The 18,763-nt window shown below is 39.8% G+C and overlaps 1 protein-coding gene across 5 annotated transcripts in view; it reads left to right on the top strand.

Moving 5' to 3' along the window:
* The window catches only part of exoc6 (exocyst complex component 6), a 71,579-nt gene that overhangs the window by 12,341 nt on the left and 40,475 nt on the right, over positions 1-18,763 (top strand). For all 5 annotated transcript variants that reach the window (XM_063481777.1, XM_063481775.1, XM_063481776.1 and 2 more), the window contains exons 2-8: positions 8,443-8,614; positions 15,394-15,441; positions 15,580-15,670; positions 15,905-15,950; positions 17,686-17,739; positions 17,948-18,098; positions 18,186-18,344. In XM_063481777.1, the coding sequence (XP_063337847.1) occupies positions 8,443-8,614; positions 15,394-15,441; positions 15,580-15,670; positions 15,905-15,950; positions 17,686-17,739; positions 17,948-18,098; positions 18,186-18,344 (721 nt within the window). The remainder of the gene's footprint in view (positions 1-8,442; positions 8,615-15,393; positions 15,442-15,579; positions 15,671-15,904; positions 15,951-17,685; positions 17,740-17,947; positions 18,099-18,185; positions 18,345-18,763) is intronic.

The raw sequence follows: 18,763 nt of genomic DNA, 5'->3' as shown, positions 1-18,763 counted from the left end.
TGAAACTTTCATCCTGATTTGTTCTGCTTCTGTTTGTGATAATTCATCAATCTGTATGGCTGTTTCTGTGGCTGTGATGAGGTCCACTATGGACAACTGTTGAGGAGAAATGGCAAAATTGAAAGAAAGAACATCGCCCAGACGCTCTTCTTTCCAAGCTCCTTAGACTACGATGACCTGGATGACTGAGAACCTTCACAGACATCGTGTAAACATAGAGATATTAAAGACAGCTTAGATTATTGAGCTTGCTAAAGGCTGACAGCAGCCGTCCTATTTTACATGGAAGGAAAAGAGGTGAGTCTAAAAGGAAGCATGGTGCGTACCAGACCATATTTATTTCAATGTTTTCATAACATTTTTCAGATTGAAAGTGAAATAATATAAATACTGTCTCAATGAAATTGTGTTAATTTTTAAAAGTATAAAATTTTTTCACAAGCGTCTCTTTACGCAATGCAAAGATAAAAGGGGCGGAGCCGTTACTGAGAAGGTGAGCTTTGTTTGAATGATGCTTCTAAAACAGCAGCGCTGTTCCTTTGATCCCCATTAAAACATTTACTGGGAAAATGTGAGCAGGAGTCCTCCATCAAAGCACTGATCAAAGAAGTCTGATGTGAAGAAAAGCAAACTTTGTAGCTGCTCTATCGTTTTGCACAGTGAAAAACCACAAGCCAATAAAAATGCACATAGGCTACCAAACTCTGAGCCGCTGGACTGTGTGACACAAACTGACTCATTCACTGCACACTGAAACACGCAGAAAGACGTGTACAAAAACTCAGAGTACAGATTTATGTTTTATGCCTTAGATTGCATATTTATTGTATTTTATTTGACTTTGGCTCTACTTGAGAGTATTTATATATTTTTGCATTTAAGAAAAGGTTTTCTTTAGGAATAACATTTAATTTGCCACGTAAATAGAAAAAGTTTGGTGTTTTTTTTTTTTTTTTGGTTTTTTTTTTGATAAATGAAACCTGAAACTAAAAATGAAACTCCAAACATTGCAGTTTCTAAAATGGAAACCAATGAGCAGTTCATTTTGAAAGACTCTTTCTCTTTTTAATATCTATTATTTCTCATTAATAAGACCAGAATTTTTCTTATCCAATTACTTGATTAATTGATGAAATAATCTATAGTTTAATAGTTTAATTAAATTATCAATAACTGCACACCTAAAGAATATTAATAACAATAATGATATCAAACCAAAATATTTTGCATATATTATATTGAAGACTGTATGCACCAAAGTTCCTTCTAAATATTTCTCAGTTTCAATTAAACAGTAAAAATAAAATAATAAAAACAAGCCATATTACATGATCTGTTTAGAGAGTGACTCTATTTAAAGATATATATCTAAATTTTTACATTCACTCTATAAATTTGACTTTTTTAAAATTAAATAACAGACAGTTTATCAACAGTGCATATTCTCAATAGTTTTATTTTAGTACATAAGAGAATGATTCTCTGACCGATGAAGTTTTCAGTTAAAAGGGATTTTTCTGTGGGTGGGTGTATGTAAAGCAGCCCTGTGACTTTGCACCTGTGTTTCAGTTGATTTCCATGCCTGTTTATCAGCACTAGCCTGCTGTGTTCCACATAAAATAATTTAGATAGATGCTGATAATCTCTCACTTTGCTTAACTGCTCAAGTCTGCACAAGAAAAGCACCCGCACATAAATCTTTGACAGTTAAAGAAAGGAGCAGTTTGAAAATGAGTGCATTGCTTGTCTTTGTTCTCCCTTCACCTTAAATTGTTGTGAAAAAGCCTGGGCATTAAAAGATTTTTTAAAAAATATATAAGAACAAATATCTGTTTTTTAAAATAATAATGAACCAGTATTTTGAACTCTGGGGGTGACAGAAAATGCAGAATTGATTTCTTAGACAAAGAAGAACAGAACTTATCCTCCACACTGGAAAATGGTTACTGGCCAAATACAAAAACAGCCCATGAGTTTGTCCAGGATAAAGTCTAATTTAAAAACCAAAAAACAAACTGGATTTGTTAATCTCATAGTACTAATGAAGAACAACGTAGCACTAACATCAGATGACTTGCCACTTTCATAAGTGATGACTGGGAGCTTATTAACGTCTGCCTCACAACCAGGGGCCAGACACTGCTGTCTGGATTGAGCAGACTGTAGAAACATTTGAGATTCCTCCGAGCAAAATTGTGATGGTTGTCCATCAGGGCCGCCACAAATGATTATTTTCATAGTCGACTAGCCACCGATTATTTTTGCAATTAGTCGACTAATCAGATCATGCGTCCATCGGATGTAAAACATACAGCTTATTGCACCAGCATGCATCTGCTCTTATATAACTATCATTAGCTTACAGCTGGAAGTGTTTCAGGTATGTGCTAACTAAAAATAAAGACAAGATGATAGTTTATTAAACTCTTAATGAAATTTGGAGATCGTCTCGGTGGAGTTTGATTAACTCCGCCTCTGCTCCTTGGTATCTAACATATAACAGGACGGTCACCTATCAAGCTGGTGGGTAACATATTTTGCAAATAGTGCTGGGCGATATGAAAAAAATATTTATCACGATATGAATTCTTTTATATCACGATATATATCACGATATACCACCTGACCTGTGGTCATCTGGAAAGTATGCAGTCTGTAAACAGCGAGTGGAGAGGGTGCAGTCTTTGTTTTGAGTTACCGTAAAGCATGTCGCAAATCCGGGTGCACGTAAAGCAGCACCATGTCGCAAAACCACAAGACGGAGTTTCTTTGCAAAAAATATCATTTTTTTATACTTTATTTTCTCTTGCATAAAGTTAAGAGTATGTATAGTGAGAAGACAACACTAATATATTTGCACAGGCTATTTAACCCTTTAAGACCTACCATAGAACCAAGTCCGCCAGAGCTTATCTTTACATTTTACATGCTGTAGTGCCATTTGTGGGAGTATTTCAGGTTGCTATACATCAATACAACCGTTATAGCCCAAATTTTAATAATATGTATGCATTAAGTCCATAGAAACTACATAAATTGCAAAAAAGTGCAATAAACTACAAAAAAAATAGAAAATCGTTTTTGTTTTGTTTTTTACATATATTTCTAGTTAGAGAAATTTAAGAGGCTTATCCCTCAAAACTGTAAATACAAAAAAGTTGCACAAAAGTTTCCAACCACAAGAAATTTATTTTGAGTGTCTTCATAGTTTTATTTTTGAGATACACTAATCTTTATATACTACAGGAAAAATGAAAATAAATAAATGCAAATTTGCAAGAACACAGCATGTGCATCAAAATAAACTATTTCCAACAGTGTAATTTGACTTCTAAGCATCCCAGAAACGATACAGAAAAGCATAAAGTCAAACATGACTTTTAAAAACACCAACATAGGCTTTGAAGCTAAAAAACTACATTTTCCGCGAAAATGACGTCACTTCCGGTTTCGGACAGGTAATGGCGGACATGCGATAGTTTGCGCTGACTTATATTCCAAGTAGGAATTGTTATGAACAGCTGATCGGATCGGCAAAGCCTGTTTCTGGAATATTATGTTTTTGTTGCTGCAAGTCTGGAATATTATGTTTTTGTTGCTGGAAGTGCTTTTTATGCAATTTTTGCAAAGCTATATGTGGAAGGAAACCGTGACCTAGGGCAAGCTAATGGAATAAGATGTAAGTACAACTCCTACGGCTTCATATGCAAAAAAAATAATAATAATTATTGTGCTACCTTACGTGGTTCCAGTTCTACAGGGATTTAAAAATAGTTAGGGAAAACGGAGTGTGCCTGCTCCGACCGGTTGTAAAGGGTTAATGATATATTTTATGTAATAATTTATAAAATTAGGTTAGAAACGATAGAAACGATAGAAGACAAATGGCACGATAGACACTTTTCTATCGTCCGCACGATATATATCGTCATATCGCCCAGCACTATTTGCAAATATGTGATGTCTTGATAAACCGAGCAGATATTTGAAGTTTGCACAGCTACATTCTCGCCTGAAAAGAAATCAAAAGTTTATTTTGTGACCGAGAAAGAGTAATATTAAAACTAAGTAGCTGCCGCCATTGTTGGAAACTGGAATTGGCTGAGCCGCGCTATGAATTCTGGGATATGGTGGGCCATCTTTGTCCTGTTAAAAGGGAGTTTTTCCTTCCCACTGTCGCCTTGCTCATATGGGGTCCATATGATTGTTGGGTTTCTCTCTGTATGTATTATTGTAGGGTCTACCTTACAATATAAAGCACCTTGAGGCGACTGTTGTTGTGTTTTGGCGTTGTGTAAATAAAATTGACTTGAATCTTCTGTTTCAGTCTGTTATTATACACTTAAACCCGACTACTCATTCCTGTGTTGTTCAGGATTTTACAAAGCTTCAGACGACGGGTCGACTATTAAATTGGTTTAGACGATTTTGATAGTCGATGTAATCGTGGCAGCCGTAAACTGTAACATGTCAGAGTTAGCCATCAGGCTGATCTTTCTCCATTGTTCCATGGCAGGTGGTGATATACTGTGGGGAGCAGCTTATCTCAAAGGCACAAAGTTCCCACTCTTGTTTCACTGGCAAAATAATTCTTGTGTATTCCTCCACATAAATAAAAATAAATAAAAAGAAGCAAACTGTTACTTGCATGAGTCTCAGTATAGTGAGACGGCTGGATGCAAACCCTACACGATCCCTTGGATTAAATTAGACTGAAAGTTGTTGTTGATTAAAATTTCTAAATGGTTTTTGAAGAAACTGTAGCACTTAATATAACAAAAAGCCATCAGACTGTTGTAAAGCTGGCTGTGTGGAAAGCAGATAAACAGCTCAGGTCTTCATAAGAAAAGCACCTAAATGTGAATCTGTGACAGTTGCTGCAATTATCAAATTTAAATCTTTGGATGAAATGGATCAAGTTTCATTTAAAATGATGGATGTCTGTGTCGAGATCACTATCTGACTGGAGTTTGCTTTTGCTGAAGATAATTTTGTTTGTTGCGTTGCTTTTTTTGGCACAGCAGCAGCTTTGCTTCATGGCCGATGTTGCAATGCCATAAATTTCAACCTTAATTTAAATACATGTTTATCACGCTTACAAATAAGCCCAGCGGAGACACGTCACGGATGAAAGGCTAAATGCTGTTTTTTTATCAATCAAAGATATTTGATTGATTTGCTGATGGGACGTTTTTGACAGATGTTTAAATACTGTTACAGTTACTTCTCAAGGCAACCTAGACCTGGGTGAGGTGGCTTTAAAATAATATTGTATTAAATCAAGGTGTTTTTGTGCAAGCAGTACTTTGAGCAGTAGGGTTTAAGGATCATTATTTATTTTTTACCACAACATGTACTAATATAATTTCCTGTCAGATAGACTTGTTGGACTGGACTGGTTCTTTTATACCTGAGCCCTCACAATGCTTTATGCACCTTTTCTCATTCATACAGTCCTGATCAAAAGTTTAAGATCACTTAAGAAATGTCAGAAATCATATTTTGATCTTTTTGATTGAGCTTCAACATGCAACAAGAAGAAATGGGAGTGAGACAAAACATATATGAGCATGCAGTTTACTGAAAACAATGCTTACACTGAAACAGGCTGTTTTACAGCTGATCAAAAGCTTAGTACCACATGCGCTGGCAAAGGTCGGCAGCCTTAACCCAAAACATTTCCCACACGTGGGACTAATAAAGGTTATCTATCTTATCTTATCTTTAAAAGGCCAAATCTGTGCAAAAATGTGGATTCAGTATACATATGTGTATATAAGTATTTACCAGAGAAATTCAATTAAAAACAGGTTCAAAGTATTCCTTGTCTTTATTGGAAATATGGAAAAATCTAAAAGAACTGTATGTGTCAAAGATAATAAAGCCTACAACTGTGAGAAAATGTTTGTGGCAGAATGAGCTGGAGTAACTTCCTGTCACATTATTTAAGGGGACAGGCTTCCATGAGACACTTCTCATCTTTGCCTCACTGCAGTTTGTTATCTACACAGATTCTTTCTCAGCACTTCATGGATTGGTGTTTGTCTTGGCATGCAGTGTAAACTGTGGGAGCCTTTATACACAGGTGTGTGTTTTTCTAAACAATGTCAGTTCATGTTGCTGCAGGTTGACAGTAGTTTTGCAGAACAATTATTATTTGAGGTCTTGGTGATTCGCAATTCATGGAGTAATTTGGATTTCCACTCAGTATGTGTGTATACACCTCTCTGCATTTAATCTGTCTCTCTTCCACAGCATGTCTTTATCCTGTCTTCCTTCTCTCACCCCAACCAATCACAGCAGATGGCCCCGCCCCTCCCTGAGCCTGGTTCAGCCGGAGGTTTCTTCCTGTTAAAAGGGAGTTTTTCCTTCCCACTGTCACCAAAGTGCTTGCTCATAGGGGGTCATATTGTTGTTGGGTTTTTCTTTGTATGTATTATTGTAGGGTCTACCTTATAATATAAAGCACCTTGAGGCGACTGTTGTTGTGAATTGAATGAGTCACTGGTAGGTTCACAACAATACTCATGCTATTCCTCTTCAGTGTCACTAGATGGCGTAGTAATTCCATTAAATGGAAGGTTATGCCAGTATTGTAGGCTGGGATGTAGCTGCTCGGCCATGAAGCTCTCCACCAAGTGAAGCTTTGAGGTCTGTAGCGATCGACCTCTCTGCACTATGCACCTCCCTTTGTGATTTCACATGGCCTACCACTTTGTGGCTGAGTTGCTGTCATTTCTATTTGCTTCCACTTCATTATAATACCTCTAACAGTTGACTGTGGAATATTTAGTGAGGAAATTTCACAGCTGTACTTGTTGCACATGTGGCATCCTGTCACGATGCCACACTGGACTTCACTGAGCTCCGGAGAGTGTTTGTAGAAGCAGTCTGCATGGCTATTATCACTCCTGGTTCAGGAAATATCAGAAACATACAATACTTTGTAGTTGCCTTGTTATGTTCCTGATCTCTTCCTCGTAATTATTTTTACAAATGATGCAGTTGTGCTCATGCTAGATTTTCACACAAAGGCTGAAATAATTCAGTTTAATTGTCAAAACATGTCATAGAAAAGTATCTATGACATGTTTACATTCACCATGTACAATAACAAAAACTGATCAGTGCAAGAAGCAATCAGGAAACATTTATTTTTTTAGACTTAAATTAATTAAAGGAAAGCTGACTGCCCGTTAAAACAAATATGAAATATTCTGTTTTGAAATTGAAAGTTCTACACCTGTTGCTGTATTGTTACTCCAGCTCTTTGTGCTTTCTTTGGATTGCTACCTTAAGCTCCCACTCTGTTTTTTTTGGTCCCACTGTGTTTTAGTCTACCGTTGGCTGATTGTCCAGCTTAGGGCTGTTCGATATAACAATATATATCGGATGACGATATAAAAACGTCTATCATTTCATTTTACGCTATCATTTGTTTCGTGGTGTTGCAAAATAAACTGTTTACGGCAATATTTTTCACCGTTTTGATGGTCACTGTAGTGGCTATATTAATTTCTTAAAGTTCTCTCTTTCTCTTATATTTAATATAACCACACTACAGACGGACAAGCGCCTGTTTTTATGCGTTGTCGTTAGCAACAACGACGGTAAAACCATCGCGTGTCCGTCTGTTTATTTTCCACATAAACCTTTCACAATAAAGCTCAAGATCCTGTTGAAACCTTTCAAAATAAACTGAATCACGTGAAAGAGTATGCAGAGTGATTACGGATGAGAAGCCAAAAAGAGCTGTCAGGTGCTAAAAAATAAACCTTAGACTCAAACGTTAGAACAGGCTTTTCCCCGCAGCACGCCGTGTAATAAATACTCACAAAGAAAACGGCGGCCGTTACAACTTATGTCTAAAATTATATAGTTTCACGCATCAGTTAAAACACTCGACTCCAGGTACACGACACCCAGCTGGAAACACTTCACGCAAGTCGAGCTGCCCGAGATTCACAGAATTTACAAAAAAAGTTAAATTTTTGTGATTTATATCGTTATCGAGACGATAGATGTTTTATATCGGGATATGAGATTTTGGTCATATCGCACAGCCCTAGTCCAGAGCCAGCATTTACAGGGAGGCTCCTAATGTTGAAGCTGAAAGATGAGCAGCTCTGTTGACCTGACGAAGCAGTGCAGGTTTTATAATTTTATGTGAGTTTTGTCAGTGAACGAGTACAATTTTTCAATTAAAACCGTGAAAAGTTTGCATTTATTGATTAGTGGAGAGAGACCGGGGTTTGAGCACATGCAGCACAGGGCCACTGATCGGACTCGAACCGCTGCGTTTCAGCCATGTGGTCGCCTGCTCACCCACTGAGCTAAACAGGCACACACATAAGAAAGGGTTTGTTTTTTCATTTTCTGTTCATGTTTTATCCTCTTTCTTCTGCTGTTTGTTAAACTATTACCCATCCACTCCTCTTTCAGGTCTATTTATGATGACCAACCCAATGCCCACAAGCGCTTCATGGAAAAGCTTGATGCCAGGATAAGGAATCATGACCGTGAGATTGAAAAGATGTGCAATTTTCACCACCAAGGGTTTGTGGATGCCATCACAGAGCTCCTCAAAGTCCGTGCAGATGCAGAAAAACTGATGGTAAGAGAGATTACTTTAAAGATAACTAGCGACTCCTAGAGGTGATAGTAAGAGAGTTCGCTTTTATTATACATTGGCTTTTTAATTTAACAGTGGGTGTGTGAACTCCTGCATTGTGAAGAAGAGAAAATTACAGCAGGTTTTTTGGATTATTGGTAATCTGACAGTGCTCAATGATCTGAATCATAAATCTTCCTACTGGATTCAGTGAAGCTGTGATCACACAGGTTGTGCACAAATGCCTCAGCACAGTCTGTGACTTCAGATCCAGGCTAACGCTCCCAGTTCTTTCTTGGATTTCATTTAGAAAATCCTGACCAACATGATTTTATATTTGCAGTTATTTATTGTCACATGCGAAAGTTGAGGCTCTGGTGTGAAATTTATGGTTTTCAGGGTTTTTATCGATTCTATGATTATTTTTATCGTTTTTATCGTTAACTCGGTTTCCCTGGGTCTTTTCCCGTGTGTTATGAATAAATCTTATTTTTTGGTACCAGTCCTGGTTTTATTTTGTTGTATTTATCCGCGACACCTTAAAGGCCGGACTGTGGAAATATTGACGGACATGAACTGGTCTGTGGCGCAAAAAAGGTTGGGGACCTCTGGTCTAAACAAGTTTTTCAATTTTAAAGTTTCGTTTTTGATAAACAGCCAGCTCTGGCCTAACCCTTTTATGTTTTTGCTACCTGCAGGCTCATCCCACTGATAGTCAGACTTGAAGGCACTATCTTGGACTGCAGCTGGGAACAGTAGTCCCTGTATTGCTTTGTGTGTAAAAGCTGGGAGCTGCAGCACACTGCAAATAACATGCTGAGCTCACTGAGGCTGCAGTCCAAGGCAGCTAAGTTGAAGTCTGTCTTTAGGACGACTTACTTCTGAACTTTCGTCTCACTCTCAGGTTTACCAGGTTTTTCTGGCCCAGGAGACCCAAGCTCTGTTCCATATTGGAAAAGCCATCCTCCTTGTTGGCTGTAACTGTGTCAATGTCTCTATTTTTCACCTGTTTCTTTGCTGCCAAATATCACACACTGCATATAAAGGATGGATGTAGATTGCTACATGTCGTGAGGTCACCAATTTTTTGTGGACTCTGCATTTAAGACTCAACATTAGACTTTTGGCCACGTTAGTCATGTCATGTTATCATGTTAGTTTTGGAGCTAGTGAGCATATTTAGAGATGGTGCTGTGCTCCGTTAGCAGCTAAGGTTAGTGAGCTGCATTCCTAAACTGTATGGGTGCAAAGCACAGACACATATCTGCTAATTAATACAAAGTAACAGACTAAAGTATCAGAATTTCACTTATCCACACCAAATCAACTTCTTGGGCAGTCTTTACCATACAACAAGACAACAAGGCATAAATATTTATATTTGTGTGTTGGTGTGTGTTTTAATTAATTATTCATATATGACTAAATAAAACAACACAAAATTATACAGGGCGTTGTTGGGATGCTACCATGGAAGTAATCCCTGCAGATGGAGTTGCATAAAGAGGATGTGGGACCTATGGATACTTCAAAACCTAAAATCTGGACTAACCGCAAAACAGCCAGTAGCTCAGTGTTTCAACATCCATAAGAAGCAACTGCTAACACAACTAGAGATTTAGGAAGGACAGCACAAATGCTACGGCATAGGAGAGCCAGGACATCAGGTCAGGGAGGAGATAACATCTCTACACTCTGAGATTCCCTCCTAAGAAGTACAGTAAGTTGGACATACCTGAGGCCTTGGAAACTGCCAAGCAAAGACTCGCAGCATCTCATTGCAGGGCTCTAGAGTGCGACCAATTTGGTCGCAAATGTGACCAAATTTTTCAGTGGTGCGACTAAAAAAAATATTTGGTCGCACCGGTGCGACCAAATATTTTCGGGTAACAAAAAAAAAAAAATCTCTGCAACTCTCCATGTGGTCAACAACAGACACACATTATGCCCTATCGTGGACTAAACCAATCAGAGATGGTCAGGGGCGGGACCTCTCTGATTGGCCGTGGTCCAGTTGGAAGTGCAGGTAGAGAGAGGTGAGTAGCTTGAATAAGGCGATATCAATTCATTAACGGATTCCACACAAAGACGTAAACACAGAGCGGACCCGACGCATCAGAATCAGCTTTGTCTTTCTCGGCTTTCTCACCCGACGGCCCGTAGACGGACACGCTGTCGGAGCTCACCGAGCCCACCGTCCACGCTGTGTTTCCGTCTTTTTTGCGCTGATTCTGAGCTGCAGGTTTTGTCTCTCTCCAACCAAAATTTGCCGAGCGAGCAGCCAAAGAAGCAGCAAACTACGCTTCACATTTGATCAATGTCGTCATGAATTCCCTCTGACTTTTGCTGTTTTGCTTCCATCACGATAAAAATCACACTTCATGCACAGCTCTCTCTCTCTCTCTCTCTCTCTCTCTCTGTGTACTTCAAGAACAGTTTCCCGTCTCAAATCTGTGTTTTCTGCATTATCCATTCGCTTATTACCCACCAGTCTACCGTTGTTTACAGCGCTGTCTTTTTCTTTTTTTCACTTAAATGACCTCGGACAAGAAAGCCTAGTTTCTGCTGTTCAATACTGAAGAAATTTAAACTTTTTAAAATTGTGCAAAATTACAGAATATTGCAGAATATTTTTAAGGTCATCTGCTATAAAAAGCCAGGCCAGAAAAATCTCCTTCATGTTTTTCTGTTTTATTCTCAGTTACTTTCACACAAAGGCACCTGCTGTGATGTTCACAATTCTGATGAAGTCTCACATGTATCAGTGCTGATAAATGATCAGAATTATAATATTTCTGACTGTCTGAGGCTAAATTGAATCGAATCAGGTCTTTGAGAACCGGAATCGAATGGATTATAGAAATCAGTGATGATACCCAGCCCTAGTGAGCAGCCTAGGCCTGACAGAAGTGGATGTAGCTGTGGGTAATAAGAAAAGATGAAAAAAACTATTGATAACTGTTTTTGTTAAGTTAAGGCCTGATCCGTCTGAAATTCATAGCCAGCTCTGACACAGTGTCATCAATCTTTGAATGCTGAAAAAGCAGCAGTGTATCCAGAAAACACATTATATGCTGTGATAAATGCACTGCCCAAGTGTCCCCTCTCCCCACTGCCTTTCAGCAGCAGGCAGCAGCAAACAGGTCGTCAGGCCAAGATGATGATTAAGTTTAACATTTTCTACAATATTGACAAAGCACTTTAAGCACAAGATTGTTAGTTAATAATTTAGAAATGAATATTGTCTGTATGGACTTCCCCCCAAAGAAAGTGCACATGTAAAACTGCGGTGTTAAGCGATGCAGTTGAAAATTTTGAGTGGGCCTAACTTTTGTGCCGGTACGCCTAAATTTTTAAAGTTAGGCGCACCGGTGCGCCCATGTCAAAAAGTTAGTCTAGAGCCCTGCATTGGCAGGGGAACAATATGAGAACAGCCCTACCAAAGCTGGAGTCAGAGCAATACTGGAGGATTATATGGGACAAGGATGCAACACACATGTGGCTGGTGGAGCTAAGAGCAAACTCCAGTAACCTCCCTGAACAGGCCTCAGTGACCATCACACTGTCAGACGTCTAAGAAAGTCTCAAGTATGAAGAGTTGGACAGCATCATTTCCTGATATGAGTCATGTCAGGAAATTGGCTAAAGAAGCTAACTGCTCTCCATGAGTGTCGCACAAATGAACTAGCTGCTAAAAGATTAGACACACCAAGGATGGCTAATTGAAGACTGGACAGTCGTGATCACCCAAGAATCTTCAGAAGGGACCAGAGACTACCAGTCAATAACCTTCCTCAGACCCAAAACATGAAAGCTCCTATCAGTCATCATAGCAGCTAAGACAAACAGGCACATGGTTCAAAACATGAGCAGGACCCAGAAGGGAATAAGCAGAAACACTGAATGGGGCCAAACACCAGTCATTCAAGACCGACAAACTGAAGAACCTGAGCACTGCCTTGATTGATTATAAGAAAGCATACAACTCAGTGCATCACACATGGATCCTGGAATGCCTAGAACTTCATCAGCAATTCAATGGGGGCAACTTCAAGCCAGTTGCACAATCAGCATGAAGTGCAGGATTAATCAAAGAGACGAACCCTCTCAGCCAGGACATCAACAAGACTACGAAATAGAGCAAATGTTAGCTATCTCCCACCCATCACATGGATGACATCAAGCTATATGCCAGGAGTGAATGAGGCATTCACTTGCTCATTCATATCACTAGGATCTACAGCAGGGGTGCCCAATCCCAGTCCTCGAGAGCTACCGTCCTGCAGCTTTTAGATGGATCCTTGTTCCGACACACCTGAATCAAATGAATGGCTTGTTATCAGGCATTTGCCAAACTTGATGGCATGCTGAAGAGGCAATCAAACCATTTGATTCAGCTGTGTTGGAGTAGGGATGCATCTAAAAGCTGCAGGACAGTAGCTCTCGAGGACTGGGATTGGGCACCCCTGATCTACAGCAATGACTTTGAAATGTCATTCAGCTGAATGGGAAGAAAAAGATCCAGACAGTCAACACCTGCTGGTTGTCAGATACCTGGTGGGATAATCAAGTGGCCACAGGAATAGATAGAAGCCACTGACATCAAAACAAGGAAGTTTTCACTCCAAGTGCAGCACCCTGAGACTGTGCGCTCAATAAAAAACTAAAATTCTGTAGATGTTCTCCCTTTTTTGGAAGCTTTACTAAAATAACCAAGAGTTTAAAAATCCCCATCTAGAATTGAAAAGTTTGTCACTGAATCTGTGAGAAAGACCCTGTCAGAAGCCATTAAACTCCGTGAAAGGCCCAGTGCACAGTCGATAGGCTCAGTTCTCCACTGCCTGGTTAATGGACATGGACAATGAGCTGATTACAAGGCTGAGCAGCTGTAGAAAGGGAAAAGAGAGGGCACGAAGAGATGAGCAGAATAGACATGCAACACCAAGTATGCCAGAACCAACACTGAAGTATTCATAAAATGCATATTGAACATATCACCAATTTTCTAGGTAAATGTATTTCTAAAGGTGGTATTGGTGTTAGATTCTCACAGGATGCCAATCCACACATACAAAGAAATCAATCAACAGATGTCCAAAAATTTTGTGTAATAATGAGAAATGACACGAGGAGAAAGTATTAAAAACGCTTACTACAATTTGTTGAATACTTTGTACAAAAGTCTTTGTTGGTGAGAATGATTCTGCACAGTCTTAAAATCCTGAATGCTCCGTGGGCCCCTTCTATGAACTTTCATCTTCATCATCCTCGTAGATGACAGCAGATATTTATCAAGAATGTCTTGGTACGTTTTTCCATTCATCCTTCCTGCAATTATTTGAAATGTCCCAGTGCCGTACACTGAAAAACAGTCCCACGCCATGATGCTCCCGCCTCCAACCTCACTGTTGGTATGGTGTTTTTGGGGTGAGGCTGTTTGACCTCCATACATGGTGTGTATTATGACTTTCAAAGAGTTTAGCGTTGATCTCATCAGACCATACTATATTCTGCCAGAAATTCACAGGCTTCTCTAAATGGTCTCTTTCAAACATTCACTTCTGTGTCTCACTATGGACAACGCTTTCTCGGGGTTGTCCTCAAAAGCCTCTGTGTCATTATTCCAGCCAGCATTGGCTGGCAGCCGTGACGCCTGCGTCAGGGAGGGGCCACCCTCCTCCCTATAAAAGCGTGTGACGCATCGTCACCCATCATTCAAATTCCTCTTCTCGCGTCTTAGAAACCTCATCTCTCTTGACTACCAACGGGAGTGCTAGCTTAACTTTCCACTCGAGCAAGCTAACACCCAGCTGTTTGTTTCCTGGACTAAACCACATGTTGGGAAGCCTGTTAGCAAACAACGCATTTCCCACTGGATTGTGGAGGCAATCTAATTGGCTAATTCCAGCATGGGTTACATTCCGTAACCCCCGTCCTCTGATAACATGAGTGAGGTGTCTCACCAGTTCACCCTCCTTGCATAAAGCACGGAAGAGGTGAGCTTATCTGGAATGACAGGTGACGATGCGTCACACCTTGGCCCCTCCCTGACGCAGGCATCACGACTGCCAGCCAATGCTGACTGGAGCAATGACATAGAGGCTTCTGAGGACAACGCAGAGAGAGCGAACCCCCATAGTGGAGTCTTGCATGGTGAGCATGCTTACTGGCTGTGCCAGTTGAGTGCATTACTTGTTGTTCTGGTTTATGGTGAAATTATATTCCTTCCACTTCTGGATTATGCACCATTTTTCATTATTCCACTAAATCTATGGTTTGAGTTCCTTGCATGTGTAGACTGGGTTCTTATCGACATCTGGTGAGAATTTCATGTCAAGGACATCTTTAGAAATGTATTTACTTTGAAAACTTATTTTAGCCACTCTAAGTTCTAAAATGACTTTCAACAATAATATGGTTATAACAATACTTAAAGTATTCATTTACATGAGTATTTCTGAATCCATAGTATTGAAACCAACAATATTCTGTTAGCTTCTGAAGCCCCCAGTCTTTAAAAATATCCTCACGTGTTAAAGAATGCTCTGTAATTTAAAAAACCATGTGGTCACAGTAGTTTTATCAGATCTTATTCGAACAGGAGGTATGTATGCTCATCTTGAGGAGGGAACATGTCACCCAGTGTAGCTCCCCAGAGTTTGTGGACAGAGGAGCTCTTTTAAACATGGTGGATTATGTGGAATTATAAAATCTTGTGGAAGATCAATGGTAAAATGATTTAAAGTTATGTAAATTATTAAACTTGTGTCTTTTTTCCAAAGGGCCAAGTGACAGACACTAATCGAAGGCTACAAGATGCAGGCAGGGAGGTACGTCCATGCTGTTCCCCTGTGAAGAAATCTGCATGTACATTTACTGCAAAGAGAGTTCCCTATAAGACATGACTGTACTTTATCCCAGTGGTGCCCTCTTTTTCACTGTCTCCAACACCGCGTTCTCTCCCACAGGTGACAGCTCAGACAGAGGAGGTGATTCGCTGTCGGGTCCAGCAGAGGAACATGGCGACCACTGTGGAGAAACTCCAACTCTGTATACCAGGTACTACTGCTGCCTCTGCTTCAGTGAGAAGGATTTTGATTTTGTTGTTCAGTTTTGAACAGTGTTATCCAGCTGCCTGACCTCAGGAGTCTTTATATACATATATATCATAGTTTGAGTATGAGCTGTCACAACACTGTTTCCACTGCTACATGTGATGTGTGATGAGCAAAACTGACTGAAATGTGTGAACCATCAAACTAATCCTGCTTCCTGTCATTGCTCCCTTTGCAGTGCTAGAAATGTACAGCAAGTTAAAGGAGCAGCTGGAATCCAAAAGGTAACCATCATAAAGCATTACACCACAATATGACCTTGTTTACAGTTTTAAGTCTTTCTTTGGCAATAAAATCACAAGTAGAGAGCGATAAATACAATCAACTCGATACATCATGGTCCAATCATTTAACCACAGCTTTTGTGTTGTAGTTTCACCTGATGTGTCACTGATAAAGATAAATAAATAAAGATAAAGACATGTCAGAAAAAGATGGTATCAATGCAGGATGTAGTAGTTCCTTTTTGTTAGCAGACTGTCAGAGCACAGGGTATACACAGCTGCTGTGGGTTAGAGGTGGACCGACGTCTCAGTTATGGTCAGACGGGGACATCGTGGTGCGTCAGCTTTTATGTTACCAGCAGAGACCCTGTGACAGTGACATATGACCACATGACATGCTAACTGGTTAAAACTGGGCTGCCAAAATGTAGGAAATAGTCAGCTTTACATTCATTCTTGCATACATAGTGACAGTGTGGTCTGGAGTAAGTTGAGAGTTTATAAAGACCCCCAAAAGTTGAGTTTGTTATCATAAATCAATCTGGGAGGCCTTAAAACTATAACAAGTTAGCTAGCTTGTAACTGTGACCTGCTTGCCAGCAAATTAAACATGTGACTATCGACTGATTAATTGACATGTTGTTGCATGTGCATTCCTTTTCTCTCTCTGTCACTTCCTGTCTGTGACACCCTGCCAACACCATGCTGAAACCAAGCCTGAACCTTCCAAAATAAGATTCAGGAAGTCATCCTTTATTGTTAATTCTAAACATTTCTAATTTCTCTTTCCAATTGAAAATCTCACCGACTTTTCAGCTCATGTTCTGCTATCTTGTCTAAACTTTACAAGCCTGTCTCTGTAAAGAGGAGAGGGGTGTTCACTTTGGACAGGAAATATTGACCCTTTCTTGTTCATTACCGTGTACCAATTAAGAGACTGGAAGGAAGTGCCCTTGCTCACAGGAAGGCCCCCCTCACTGCTGCTCTGTCACGGCTTACAACCTTAGTAGCAGGGGTGGGTTTAAAAAAAACGATTTCCCAATTCAAATCGATTTTAATTTGCCACACCCGACGGCACGGACGCACACACGCCATCAGGGCTGAAAGCTGTCGTCCTGGCACTTTCTCCTTCCTCCTGACAGCGTTTGCAGTTGATGAGTGTCTTCTGTTCATTTGTGTACAATACAGTTTGAACCGCCAATTAGATCAATTAGATCATGCGTATCAGCATCATGATGGGAGCTCAGCACGCTGACCATACACTGAACTCTTGTCATTTGTGCCCAGAATTAAAAAAAAACCCCAAATACTTTGTGGTTACAGAATAGACAAAAACAAGAAAATACCAAATACCCCACTGCATGCAGTGTATGTAGATGTACAGTGTATGTACATGCAGATATAGGTCATACATTGTTGTTATTTATTATTTACTATCATTATATTGGGATGGGCGCTTCCCTCAGACATTTACTGTTGACCCTGGGCTCAGTGGAGGGGTTATATATTTCAGATGGCCTGAAAGCACTGGGGGTCCCCCAGGTGCAGCTGGAGGATCTGAGGCTTTCTTACTGTGTATTCATTTGACAACAGAAACAGTGTTTTCTTATTTTAATCATTCCTTGTGTTGCTACTAAGTTTCCAGGTCCATTTGAAGACTTAATGCTAAATGGTTCTAATAAGTAGCAGTAGTTCTGAGTTGTTATTACTAATGCTGTGCTGTTTACGTCTACAGATATTATGCTGCACTAAAAACCATGGAGCAGTTGGAGAAGGTCTATATCCCAAGGTAGGATCATATGATTAAGGCTGCTGAAAGAAAGTCACAGTAATGTTGGCTCAACATGAGAAGCTAACAGGTGTCAGACTGTTAGTCTGCCAGCTGTTGCACTGCGCTGGTTTTTAAAATGTATTTCTTTATTGATTTTTTGAATGAATGTAGATGATGTTGGATCGCACTGCTTTTCTTTTTTCATAGTTCTGATGTATCCCTGCAGGGTCAGTCAGTACAGGTTCTGTCAGATCATGGCTGAAAATCTGCCCAGACTGAGAGAGGAGATCAAAGACATCTCCATGTCAGACCTCAAAGACTTCCTGGAGAGCATTCGGAAGCATTCAGACAAGGTTGGAGAGACTGCCATGAGACAGGTATAGACCTTTTTCCTTTTTAAATAATTCAGGTCATAGCAGGGAAAAAATAAGTCAAATTACTGACGTGTGTGTTTCTGTCTTCAGGCACAGCAGCATAGGACCTTTAACAGTGCAGTAGCCAAGCAGGCCAGTATGGGCCACTACATCAAGCCCGTGTACTCTCTCAATGAGCGAACACATGCTCACACTCCCAACGGCCTGCTGATGGATGATGACACTGGAGATGATGAGGCTGATGAAGAGGTGAGAAAAGACGTGTGTGTAGCTGACGTGGCGGTGACGATCAGATACTGATGTCTTTTAAAGAACCATGACTGACAGCATAAAGATTTTGCCAAGCCCGTTCCCTTGGCATAATCTCTTCATAAAAGAAGAGATTATGAAAGTTTCCACTGTTACAGGATCGTCTTTTCCTTAAACGACTGAAAGTAAAGTGCTTTGCTTCTGGACAGAGATACAAATAATAAACTTGAGTACACCCACCTTTACTTACCAAATAAAAGCAGATTCATCTAACAAAACAAATTCAGGTGCATATATATACTTATATAATTTTTAAATTCAGCAGATAACAGTGTATCGACCCTTTTCTCTGATTTTTTTTTTTTTTTACTGTTAATTTTCCTTCGTACTGCTCTGATGTGTGAGGCTAACCCACAGGT

This window comes from Pelmatolapia mariae, linkage group LG8, assembly GCF_036321145.2.
Source record: "Pelmatolapia mariae isolate MD_Pm_ZW linkage group LG8, Pm_UMD_F_2, whole genome shotgun sequence".
NCBI classification, from domain to species: Eukaryota; Metazoa; Chordata; class Actinopteri; order Cichliformes; family Cichlidae; genus Pelmatolapia; species Pelmatolapia mariae.
This window is presented reverse-complemented; position numbering and strand designations above follow the sequence as displayed.